General features: G+C 49.3%; 2 protein-coding genes across 5 annotated transcripts in view; one reads left to right on the plus strand and one right to left on the minus strand.

Moving 5' to 3' along the window:
- The window catches only part of Pdzd7 (PDZ domain containing 7), a 58472-nt gene extending 50465 nt beyond the window's left edge, over positions 1-8007 (minus strand). For all 4 annotated transcript variants that reach the window (XM_034498238.3, XM_076922353.1, XM_076922364.1 and 1 more), the window contains exons 1-2: positions 6899-8007; positions 3921-4011 (exon numbers count right to left, since the gene is read on the minus strand). The gene's annotated coding sequence lies outside the window, so the exon portion shown is untranslated. The remainder of the gene's footprint in view (positions 1-3920; positions 4012-6898) is intronic.
- A 934-nt stretch (positions 8008-8941) lies between these two features.
- Positions 8942-12250, plus strand: Kazald1 (Kazal type serine peptidase inhibitor domain 1). Its single transcript, XM_034518961.2, has 5 exons — positions 8942-9206; positions 9649-10198; positions 11272-11432; positions 11520-11667; positions 11837-12250. Exons 2-5 carry the CDS (start codon positions 9667-9669, stop codon positions 11929-11931), a joined length of 936 nt encoding a protein of 311 aa, XP_034374852.1. The 5' UTR covers positions 8942-9206; positions 9649-9666; the 3' UTR covers positions 11932-12250.
- Positions 12251-12856: the final 606 nt, after the last annotated feature.

Consider the following 12856-nt stretch of genomic DNA (forward strand, 5'->3'; position numbering starts at 1 on the left):
GTGTGTGTGTGTCCAGTGTTCCTCTCTATGTCATCTGGTGTCATCTCTCTAGAACCTACTTATTCTATAAAAGAGGGTCAGGAACGGATTGGGGCAAGATCGATACTTCTCTGGACGTTGATGACCGCAGGCTTTCACCTTGCAGATAATGGGGTGAGCGGTGGTAAATTCACTCCGACAGAGCGGGCTCCCCCGGCCTTAATGAGATAATCAATACTTGTTCTCGGCTTAATTTCCATCTAATTGCTCTTTAACGACGCCGGATAATGGGCCGCCTCCTGTGAGGTGGGAGCTGGCTGGGAATCCGACCCGACTTGGACTCCCTCCTTTTCACCCCCCGGGTGGGGTGCCCTAAACGCAGGTGGAAAGGGGGCGCACCGCCTGGCTGCAACTAGAGCTCCAGTGCAGGCTTCCCCACCCGCCCCATGCTGCCAACTCTGAGCACGCCAGGCCTTTGACGCAGGATGTCAGAAAAGTATCGGTTTGGGCCCAGGAGCCACCCACCTGCTGGGCAGCCTCTGGCCTTGCCAGGGTGCCTCTAGAAAAGTTCTCTTCCTTCTGTTTCCCACCCTAAGGAAATTATTGACCTCCCCCGGTCTTAGGTGCTGTTGTTGTCCTGAGGGAAGACTCGAGTCATCTATTTTTTTTCCTGTGAGAATGTTGATCCCACCTGCAAAAGAAACCAGCCAAATTAGAGGCCTGTATCACCAGGCCCGGCTAGAGAGAATACTGTTTTGCCTACCTACATTTTTTTTTTTTTTTTTTTTTTTAAATTTTGTAGTTCTGAGGATCAAAATCCAAGGCCTTGAGGCAAGTGTTCCACTGAGCCACACGCTGACCTGACAGCTCTTGGTTCTGGTCCTGAAGCGCATTAGCGTCCATGCTGAGAGACTGTGATCTACAAAGTTCCTTATCACCTCCCTTCCTCTTGGTCTTCTATCTTCTGGGCCAGCGGTTCTCCACCGTCATTATGCTGGGACCCTTTAATACAGTTCCTCATGTGGTGATGGCCCCCAGCCATAACGTTATTGCGTTCCTACTTCAGAACTGTAATTTTGCTACTTTTATGAATCATGATATAATGTCTGTGTTTTCAGATGGTCTTTGGCAACCCCTGTGAAATGGTTGTTCGATCCCCAAAGGGTTGAGGATGGCTCATCTGAGTTCATGCATCCCTGAATCTCCACAGCAGGGCAGTTCGGAGTCTTTATAAACTTCTACTCTGGGTTGCAGAGATGGCTCAGAGGTTAAGAGTATTGCCGTTCTTCCGGAGGACTGGTCCCAGCCCTTACATCCTCAGGCCTACAACTGTCTCTAACCCCAGCTCCAAGGGATCCAACATCTCTGGCCTCTGTGGGTAGCTGCATGCTCATACCCACACACAGATACACACTACAGATAATAAATACTTATTTAAAATGTACTGCAGTGTAATCCAGAGTAGTGGTCCATGCCTTGAGTCCCAATACTTTGAAGGCAGAGGCAGACAGAGGTTTTAGTCTGAGGCTATCCTGGTCTACAGAGTGATCCCAGGACAGCTAGGACAACAAAGACAGCAATAACAAACTAAAATAAACTTTAAAAATGCACTGCAGTTTGGATTCCAACTACAGGTTGACAAGTAATATCAGGATAGTGAGGTGGTGAGAGTCACGTCTTAGACCCGGCAGCTCCAAGGTCAAGTCTTAGCTCGGTTGGTCTCTGGCCAGTGTTGACATTGGGCAAACTTATCCAGGGATCTGGACCTCAATTTGCATCTAAGAAGTAAAGCTAATAATCTTACCTTGCAGGTTTTTTACACGTCTGAGACAAGCTAACATATGTAATTTGTTAACCACTGTGCTTGGTCCCTGGAACTATTTGCTAAATGATAGCTATTATTACCATTGTAGCGTTATAGCAGAGGGAACCTTCTAACTCAAGGAACACAGTAGCAAGGCTACAGGGGCAGGTAGGAACCTTAAATGAGGGAAGCAGGTCAGGAAGAGGCCACTGCAGGCTAGAGAAGACCAGCTTTGTCCAAAAGAGCATGCAGTATTCACGTGGACTTGTAGGTTAGGAAGTACACATGTGGATCAGACGTCAGTGTTAGGTATTATTTCTCAAGAGCTATCCTTTTCTCTCCTCTTGTCTGTCTGTCTGCCCACCCCGCCATAGATAGAATCTCTCCATGATACCTGGTGCTTGCCAATTAGGCTGAGCTGGATAGCCAGAGAGCCCCAGGAGATCCATCATGCCTGACCTTGTTCTTGAGTGTTGGGGATTTAATTCAGATCGTCTCATTTTTGCAAAAAGCAATTTACCAACAGAGCTATCTTCCTATACCCCCAGGACTCGCTTTTGGCATTGCTGAATGGGATCAATTTTCCATTTTTGTTTGTTGTTTATCTTTAAAACAATCAGGCAGCATCAGTGACTTAGCCGACAGCTCTAGTTTTTCTTTCTCCCTAGCTCCATAATAGCTGGAAATTCACTTCAAGAGATTTCCAGGGGCTGGAGAGATGGCTCAACGGTTAAGAGGCTGCTCTTCCAGAGGTCCCTAGTTCAATTTCCAGCAACCACATAATGGCTCACAGCTATCTGTATTAGGATCCAATGCCCTTTTCTGGTGTGTCTGAAGACAGTGACAGTGTACATACATTAAATAAATACATAAATAAATAAATCTTTAAAAGAGAGAGAGGGAGAGATCTCTAAACATCTTAACCAGACAATTTGGACCCCAAATTCTGGGTTTTATATACATTTTTCTATGTTTAAATATTAGTAGTTAAGGAAAAACTTTACAGACATAGTACCAGGGGCTGAAGAGATGGCTCTGCAGTTATAAGCACTAGCTGTTCTTCCAGAAGACTTGGGTTCTATTCCCAACACAAACATGATGGTTCACAACTGTCTGTAATCCCAACTTCAGGGGGTCCAATACCCTCATACACACATACACTCAGGCAAAACACCAATGCAAATGAAATAAAAGTGAATAAGTCATAAAAAGACATATTTTAAGAAAACGCTGTGACCAATTAAGTGTCCGAAGGCTGAATTCACCGAAAGTTTTTTTTTCAAAGAAACAGTCTAGATAAGTGACAGTTACTAGCAAAGCTGATTCCGGTAGTCTAGATCTTGTTTTCTACAGACTTATTTTTAATTATATTTATGCACATGTGTCTGAATGCAGTTGTCCATGGAGGCCAGAAGAGGGCATTCAATTCCCCCAGGGTGGAGTCACAGGTCCTAGTGAGTAGCCTGATAGGAGGACTGGGAACCAACTCTGGTCCTCTGAGAGGGCCCCAAGTGTGGAACCACTGAGGAACCTCTGTAGCCCCAAGGAAGCTCACATTCTAAGTCACAATAACCTCTCCCAGGAGGCCTTCCTTGACTTTGGCTCCACCCACCACAGAGAGATGCTAAATATCTCGACCTGACCCCAGGTTCGGACCCCAAGTTCTGGGGTGTGTGTGTGTGTGTGTGTTTTCTCTATGTTTAAATATTAGTAAAGGAAAAAAACCTTTAAAGACATAGTGCCAGGGGCTGAAGAGATGGCTCAGTAGTTAAGAGCACTGGCTGTTCTTCCAGAGGACCCGGGTTCAGTTCCCAGCACAAACATGATGGTTCACAATTGTCTGTAACTCCAGCTTCAGGGGATCCAACAGCCCCATACACACATACACTCAGACAAAGCACCAATGCAAATGTCTGGTGGCTAGGCTTGCAGAAGCTTAGCTCCCTAAGCCTTAGATCTGGGTCCCAGCAGCCTTGTCTCTTCTCTTGTCTGTCCACCTAGCCTTTAAAGTCTGTAGAGAGAAGTGAGACTGCAGATCAAGCCCCAGGTCCCAGGAGGCTTCAGTCCCCTTTTCAAAGCCCCATAGTTCTGCACTCTTTGTGAGCAGGACATTGATGTGAGGTTACATGTTACTCACGTGGAGGGTAATGATCAGGGGACGAGGCAAGCGGTTCTGATGAGCATTGTTCAGATTGCCGCCTTCTGTTACCTCTCTTTCTATGTCTTGCCTTTGGGAAAAGAGACAGAAAAGGTACAGAGTAACACTGGGTTTTGTGAGGCCGAGAGCAATCCTAAGGTTTACAAACTTCTGAAAGTGCTTGGTGGTGTAACAGTTACAGTAAAGTGCTCTGTGGGGATCAGGATTCTCCATGGGTTTGGCTGCCTACAATCCATAGAAGACATGATCCGTTCTCCTGTTTGCAGTTCTGAGTACAGTTTGCAGGTGCATTTTTTTGTTTCAGCAAGCAGGGCAGTGCCGGGGAAGCTTGCATGCTAACTTATACCCCAATTCTCCTCAGAAATCAACATTAGTCATTCTCATATATATATGTGTGTGTATATTCATATATACATATAAATGTATATATGAATATATATGGTTTTTGAATGAGGGTATTATGGACCCAGCATTCTTTATGCTTCTTGTTGGCAACTGTCATCTGTCTTTTGTGAGTCTGTCACCCTATCATGGTCCTTTCCCACCATTTTCAGCCCCTCCAGGGCTTGGAGGACCTATGGTCCAGTCTTAGAGCCTCTGCTGAGATGGCCTGGCCTGACAGCATTTCTCTGTATCCCCCACAGATCCTGGTCATAACCAATCCTTTGTGGTTCTCTCCATGTCCAGATGCCACGCTGTAAAAGCAGCACGTGTAGAACCTGTGTCATCATAGGGAACAAGCTCTTTTTGTTTGGCCAGCATGACAGTATCCACCCATTTGGGAACTTTTTGGCTTCTGGGACTCTTTGAGGAAGGCTACCTGATGGTTTATGGTCTTTTATCCTAACTCCAGGGTCGAGCAGCCTGTGTGTTGACAGCCAGGTGAAAGGGGCCAGACTTCATTACATAAGAGAAAAGGATAGAGGTAGGATCTGAACCTGGAGATTGTTACAAATAGATGTTACCAACATTTGCAGAGAATAAGATTTCTTACTGGCCTGTGTGGTCTTGGTAGGGCTTTTAGGAAGACGGCCCCCTCCCCTTCAGGGACTCAGAGAATCTAATTTTCAGTGCTTGGGATAAAGGGCACATTAAGGAATGAGTTGTCGTTGTCTGTGAGGTTGAGGCAAGCCTGTTCTGTGTGTCATGTTCTGGGTCATCCAGAACTACATAGTGAGGTCTTGTCTAAAGAGAACAAAGGAGCTAGAACAACAGGTGTGGGAGAGCGGGCTGGTGAGACGGTCCAGCGGGTAAAGCACTTGCTGGACAAGGCAGATATGCTGAGTTCAATCCCCACATCTGATGGTAGGAGAGGGGAACCCAACTCCCCCGAGTTGTTCTTTGGCTTTCACTGCTCAACTAGCATGTGTGCATCTGTACATGCATACAGACACCACTTACACATAATTATAACTTTAAGGAAACATAGACTACTTTAAATACCCCTTCTAACTTTATTCTTACGATTGGTCATCAGGTGGTCAAAAGCAGAAGTGATATCAAAGGTCGGGTGTGGGCGACAGAAAGAAACTGCCCTGAGAAGGAGGAAGAAGGATAAAAAAAAAACTATTGGCCTGGTGTCTGTCCAAGATGCCTTAAAATCCATTCAGCTTGCTGGAGTGCCTCGGTATTCCAGAAGCAAGTTCCTGGCTAGTATAAATTCATTTTGTAATGTTACTTGTAGATAAATTACAATATTTATCTTCCTATCTGGCTGACCCCTTTCTATATTCAACATTCTAATTTACCTGAAAAAAATAGTCTGTATTCATTTTTTGGTCTGCATGGGAGATTGGCCTCTCTCTTTCATTATGAAAATAATTTTACAAAGTAAAAGATAGCATTCCACTCAGCCTCATCCCAAATTCTCTCAGTGTTTACTGATATTTATGATACATCTTTATACAGTTGTGGTATCTATATACGTATCTTAATCTTATTTTTTACCTTAATGAGAACATCGATTTGTCATAGTAGGCCGATATAAAGCATTCTATCTTAATTATCGATCTTGAGCCTTTCTGACTTAATTGATTCTAATAGTCATAGGAAGCAGAGTTCATCTGTATCCATTCTGTCTCTGTGGACCATGTGCCTCATTTCCTCCTCAAATAACACTCCACTGTTCCCAATAACTGTGCCAAACACAGCGGCTATAAAGTGAGTCCTCCCAAGTCATCCCAAGGGCTTTTCCTGTTCTTTGAATTTTGGAGACAGGGTATTGTGTAACCCTGCTGGCCTTAAACTAGGTAGCCAAAGATGAGCTTGAACTTCTGATTCTCCTGCTTACACCTCCTGAGTTCTGGGATTACAGGCACGTGTCACCATTCCCAGCCTCCACCAAATTTAATTAAAAGGGGGTGGGGGTGGGGCACTGGAGAGATGGCTCAGTAGTTTAAGAGCACCAGTTGCTCTTCCAGAGGACCTAGGTTCAATTCCCAGCACCCACATGGCAGCTCACAACTATCGGTGACTCCATTTCCAGAGGATCTGACGTGCTCACACAGGCACACTAAACACAAATGCACATTAAAAAAAGAAAAAAAGATTTGGGGGCTTGGAGAGATGGCTGGAAGGCAGGACACTTGCACCAAGCACGATGATGGCCTGATTCAATTCCTAGAGTTCATGGGGTAGAACAGACCCCCACAGGTTGCTCTCTGAGCTCCATTCATGTGCACATAGTGTGTACAACGCACCCACACCTGCACCAACACAAACAAATAATGTAGAAAAAAATATTCGGGAGCAGCAAGATGGTTCAGCAGGTAAGGGTGTTTGCTCTGCAAGACTGATGATGACTTCAAGATGGAAGTGGAGTCCCTGAAAATCGCCCCGAGCTCCAAACAGGAATGTGCCTGCACGCGCACGCACAAACACACACGCACCATATACACAACACAGGAATAAATATTTTAGGAAAAAAATGAACTATCAGGAGTTCATCTGGATCTCACCTCACGCATTGATAGGCAAAGGACGCTGCCTGGTAGTGACCTCATCATCTGGACTAGAACTAATTTCCTCTGGCTCCACAATAGGAAGTTCGTCAAACCAAGGTTTTAAAGTGTAAGTAACGCAAGCTCTTTTTCTGTTTCTGATACACGCGGTTGTTGCTTAACGTGTCTTAGCGCTTCAATAGATGAAGTACCAGATGAGGAGCATATGGAAACACGAATAGCTAGCTAGGCTTTCAAATTGTCTTATGCGAACAAACTCCCTTCTAAAACATTACTATACGGCTGGAGATACGGCTCGGTGACACAGTTCTGGCTTAACTATAAAAGTTCCGGGTTTAATCACCAGCAACGCAAAATTACTGTTTGAAAGGACTTTTTCAAAGTTACAGTGGGTCCCTAGTATAGACAGTCTCAGCTGCTGCAAACCCACCAGAGGGCGCTCGTTCTCCGTCGATTTAATCCCTAGCCCCTCATTAGTGACAGAAAATTCAAGTGAAAGTCCTCTTTCAGAGTGAGGGAGTCTTTCACTTTTAATGCACAAACGCTTCCCAAGAACTTACTTAGCAGCCAGTCGTGGGGGTACAGAGACATAAAATACTGTACTGAATTAGTCGTGATTCCTATTAGGCGCGAAGTATAGGGAAGACTAAAAGTAAACACCGGCGGCGACTAGAATGTCTAGGACGCTGACGCTGGGGATTTTGATAGTGGCTTCTAGGGCTGGAAGCTCACAGTTTCTCATTTGGACCTGGAGAGCTCCCACTCTGTCTCGGGTGACGATCCCCGTCCCCAGGGGCGCCGTCAGTCACAGCTAGGGATCTCCCCTGGAGTGGCTCCATTCTTCCAATAGGCAAGCCTTCATCACGCCTTTTCCAGAACATTCTGAAATCCTCGGTTCACTTCCGCTCTCAGACCAAACTTAATTTGTCCTTCAACCAAGGGATTGCCTAGTACCACCATCAGTATCTGCCTGCCCTCGTTCTTTCCTGGATCAAAAGCCGCGGGCTTTTCCTTTCGAACATCTAGCTCGTCGTTCTGTTTCTCGCGAGTCCCGAAACCTCGCGTGAAATTCGCTTCCTGTCTCCTCGGAGTTTGGGATTGTCTTGTGTGCAGCTCTCGTCCACCTCGTCAGAACCCCGATGGCCAAGAGCAGCGTCTCTGCTGACTGAACTCCCCTTTAAGGATGACTCGGCCAAAGTCAGAACCGCGTGCAGACTTCAGTGCTTCTCCTCGCAGTGGAGCACGAAGCCGCCGCGGGCCGCAGGCGCACGCGCAGTCAGGGCCTATGACACCTTCTGGGCGGGGCCTATATAAGCCCCTCCCTTCCCTTGCCTGAAGGCCGTGTTTCTTCCTGCTCCTCCTCCTCTTCCTAGGATCTTGGATTGCGGTTTCTGGAAGCTGTTTGGGGCTGGCAGGGGCGGGGCCTTCAGGGATGCTTTGCTTCCTGCCCCTGGCCCAAGTGCCACCGTGGCGTTGGTGGAGGTCTGCAGACTGAACACTTTTGGCCCCGACCTGCTCGAATTTGCAACCTGTAATCCGGATGCCAGAGACGCCCTACGGGGAGTCACCCGCCGGCCTCGCTTCGGCCGATAGGCAGTTCCGACCTCTAATCACCAGGCTCTTCCGCGGGTTCAAGCACCTGCCCTATAGTGGGAGGGAGATAGCCAGATGTGAATGGCAGCTGGAAACGCTTATAGTCTAGTCTGCGCCCCGGTGGAGAGACTGGGTGAGCACAGCTGCAAACCGTGCCCAGGGGAAGCTGGCCCCGAGCCTGCCCCTCCAGAAACGCCCATACCGTTGAAGTAAATTTTACACTGAGTAAAATTTCTTAGCACCAGAACCCCTTCCTTCTGTATTGCAGCTGTTTGCCGCTCTCCGGAGCTAAATCAGATGAGACAGGACCTGGGGTTCAGCCAACAGTTTGAGCTCCTCGGCCATTCCCACCCCTACTCTCTTCTCACATCCTTGCTTTCCCAGCTGCGGCGTCTGGTTACGGCTGCTCTGTACACTCATTGTGACTTTGGGCTAGGGTTGAAGTGAAAGGCCCAGGAGGGTCCTTGTGAGACTGGATAAAAGTATCGGCCTCAGGGCCTGGGAAGAAGGCGGGTATTCTACATCTAGGGGCGGGGAGAAGGGGCGGAGGAGTTTCTCTTTGAATCTTAAGTCTGTGGGCTGGCAGCGATCCCCCGACAGAAGCAGAGGTGGCCTGCGGGTCTAGCTGCCCGTGCATGCGACTCTTTCGTTCCCCTACCGGTTCTTTAGGATTGGAAATCACAGCTGTTAAGGGCCCAGTCCAAGGCACTAGGTGAGTCGCTGGGATGCCCCCAGCACCATCACTCCAACCTGAAGTTTTCAGGTGTAGTTTTATCCATCTCTGGGGCAAAGGTGAATCAAAGTTGGGTGGCTTCTGGAGGTGGTGCTGGTGTGTGCGCGGGCGAGCATGTGCACGTGTTTATACGCGTATGTGTGTGGGGTGTGTGTGCATGTATATGTGTATGGATGTTACTGATCATACCCCGAGACACTGTCTCTTTACTACCAAGTCCCCAAGACCAGCTTAATCAATTACCAACTGGCATAAACCCCAGGGAGTCACCAGGCCTCTTTATTGGGGCTTCTCGTTGGCTCCAGGGTAGCAGAGGAAAGGTCAGTGCCAGAATCAAGCTTTTATACAGGGAGCAGTGAGGTTGGTCTTTCAGCATTGACTTTATCTCTGACCCCCAGACCTGGCTTCCCTCTCCTGGCAGGGTGCCACCTACGCGCTGATGCCCCGAGTGTTCACAGGGCTTCCAGCTAACCATGCTGCACCTACCTTGGCGCTGCCCTTCCTACTACTATTATTGCTGATGGTGCGGACCCAGGTACCCGTTAGCGCGAGGCCGTCCACAGGCCCCGATTACCTGCGGCGAGGCTGGCTGCGGCTGCTAACCGAGGGCGAGGGTTGTGCTCCCTGCCGGCCAGAAGAGTGCGCTGCGCCGCGGGGCTGCCTAGCAGGCCGGGTGCGGGATGCGTGCGGCTGCTGCTGGGAATGCGCCAACCTGGAGGGCCAGCTCTGCGACCTGGACCCCAGCGCTAACTTCTACGGGCGCTGCGGCGAGCAGCTCGAGTGCAGGCTGGACGCGGGCGGTGACCTGAGCCGAGGAGAGGTGCCGGAGCCGCTGTGTGTCTGCCGCTCGCAGCGCCCGCTGTGTGGTTCGGACGGTCGTACCTACGCGCACATCTGCCGCCTGAAGGAGGCCTCCCGCGCTCGCCCGGACGCTAACCTCACTGTGGTGCATCCGGGGCCCTGCGAATCGGGTACGCAAGCCCAGGGCTCGTAGTACCAGGACCCTGGCTTCCCACAGGCACTGCTCCCGGATCCCCGACAGCTTTGGTCTATGGTCAACAGAATGAATAGATGAGAGAGACCAAGAGCCTCAAAGGCTGCCAACTAAAACGCAGGTTGAGATTTGTTAGCAGGTTTGAGGTGCCTCAGCGCCCTATCCAGACTTGCAGGGACTGGCCTTCGGAAGGAACAGGAACATAGCCAATAGCTAGGTCAGAACTGAAAGGACCTCTCCCCAACCCCCAAAATTTTGCCCAATCTGCTGGAGCCGAGGCAGAGGGAGTCCTGTGAGATGCATCCTGTTAACCCTGGCTCCCGCCTATCCATTTTCTCTTGCATTTAGGATTTAGTGAAGGGAAAATGGCTCCTTGCCTCTCCTGCCCCTCATCCTTTGGGTTGGGGACGTTCAAGCTTGAGGTTTTCTTTGGCTACTCTCACTTCCTCAGCGTTTACCTACTCTAGTCTGGCTGGGCTGGAGTTGCATGGAAAACAAACGCACTAGCAGGGGGGTCCCAACAGTTTTTTGCGGTGCAACAAGGTGGCTTCAGGTTCCCCTCCCTCCGTGCTATTCCCACCTCCTCCCTCTCAGAGCCCAGATCGTGTCACATTCTCACGACATTTGGAATGTGGCTGCTCTTCAAGCCTTTGGGAACTGGGCCTAGTTAGAAAAGGGGGGAAGGAGGGAGGGAGGTGTTGGTTACATGGCCCGCAGGAAAGGGGCCCTAGGGTAGAATGAGGGCAGCGGAGCAGTCCAGGACAGAGTATGGTTGCCCAGCTAAGCTACAGGTTTGTAGGCATGTCTGTGTAATTTACACTGCTCTGTGTGCCTGTGCACTTCCAGATGCTTTTGTGCCCTTGTGTGTATCTGCACTTACACAAGTGTGTATCCGGGCTTGTGGCATATTTTCTTTGCAGATGCATGTTGACCTTGGCATGCTTTGTGTCCTGCCCCAAACATGGCCACATTAATTTGTAAATTGTGTTCTTGCTAAGCTGGATACAGTTTCCTGTTGTCAAACCTCATATTTCCATCCCTCTGCCCCAGAGCCCCAGATCCTGTCGCAGCCTCACAATATTTGGAACGTGACCGGTCAGGATGTGATCTTTGGCTGTGAGGTATTTGCCTACCCCATGGCCTCGATTGAGTGGAGGAAAGACGGCTTGGACACCCAGCTGCCAGGGGATGACCCCCATATCTCTGTGCAGGTAGAGGCAGGGAGCATGGGGGGGGGCATACTCCTAAAAACCTAGAGCATCTCCAGATGACCTTGCTGACAGCACATCTGTCTCCAGTTTAGGGGTGGACCTCAGAGGTTTGAGGTGACTGGCTGGCTACAGATTCAGGCTTTGCGACCTAGTGATGAGGGCACCTACCGCTGCCTTGCCCGGAATGCTTTGGGCCAAGTTGAAGCTTCTGCTACCCTTACAGTGTTCACACCAGGTAAGGGAGCCCTGAGCTCTGGGCCACAGGAAGATGGGTGCATTAGGACTCTTGAATGCCTGTAAGGGACAGTCTGCATGTGACTTGTACACACACACACACACACACACCTCTTCCCATACACCAAGTCTCTTCCCTGACCCTTTTCCTTTATCACGTATGTTTGCAGACCAGCTGAACGCCACAGGATTCTCCCAGTTGCAGTCGCAGAGCTTGGTTCCTGAGGAGGAGGCAGAAAGTGAAGGGTTGGAGGATCACTACTAGTCCCAGGTCTCTGGCTTTCGGGTGTGGGGGTGTGGGTATATCGCTGCACCCCTGCTGTTGAGAAAGCCCGGAGAAGACGGGAAAGGACGAGCAGGGTCCTTTCATGGGTTGTTTAATGCTCAGTGTAGCCTCAGTTTACCTTTCATCAAAACTCATCTTCCAGAAGTTTCTGCGGTAGAGATGAGCACAGTGGAACTGATTTAGTTTGGTGCAGGGAGGGGGTGGGGCAGCTTCATGTCTTATACACTCTAGGGGACAAAACCCACCTAGCATACAACTAGACACAGTAGGCACCAATAAAAAATTATAAACAACCCGAGCCACACTGCTGTGGACAATTCTTACAGATGCGCACATAGAGACCAGACAACCCTGAGTGGCCTCCTGCACTAACGGGACTCTGGTTTCTAGTGATTGCAGGCCCTGGTGTGTGACAGGAGGCTTGACTCAGGCCTATACTGCCCTCTCCTGTTCTCCAGTGAGGGAGCCTAGAGCAAATCTGACTGGAGAGAGGAGAACATTATCCCAGCTCCCACCCCAAAGCTCAGTACCCCCCCGCCCCCCCAGGGACAGATTATCTCCAGATTATTCTTGTCTTCTCCCCAGGCAGAGTGGGAAACCAGGTCTCTATGGGTAGGACCCCAATATAAATCTTAATTAGGTGGGGGCACCTGTGTTAGCTACACCCTTCCTCTTCTCCCTCCTTTTTCTTCCATTTTCCAGCTAAAACGTACAACCCTGTTTCTAACTGTCCCCGCTGTGAGCAGTCATTTCTGACTTGAGGTCCTTCACGAAAGCACTCTTTGGCCTAGATCTCTCCTCCATAGTCTCTGTACCTAGCCCGGGGACACGGAGGAGTTTATGAAATTGTTTAAGGGTAGGGTGGAGTTAGTCACCAGGCCAAGACGCTGTGTGTGGAAAGCGA

Source organism: Arvicanthis niloticus, chromosome 1, assembly GCF_011762505.2.
Source record: "Arvicanthis niloticus isolate mArvNil1 chromosome 1, mArvNil1.pat.X, whole genome shotgun sequence".
In the NCBI taxonomy this organism is placed as follows: Eukaryota; Metazoa; Chordata; class Mammalia; order Rodentia; family Muridae; genus Arvicanthis; species Arvicanthis niloticus.

Bases quoted from the DNA above. Each gene is read 5' to 3' on its own strand.
- Kazald1 (XM_034518961.2), top strand. From the start codon at position 9,667: ATGCCCCGAGTGTTCACAGGGCTTCCAGCTAACCATGCTGCACCTACC. The intron at 11,433-11,519 runs GTAGAGGCAGGG...ATCTGTCTCCAG, and splicing joins ACCCCCATATCTCTGTGCAG to TTTAGGGGTGGACCTCAGAG. The intron at 11,668-11,836 runs GTAAGGGAGCCC...GTATGTTTGCAG, and splicing joins CCTTACAGTGTTCACACCAG to ACCAGCTGAACGCCACAGGA.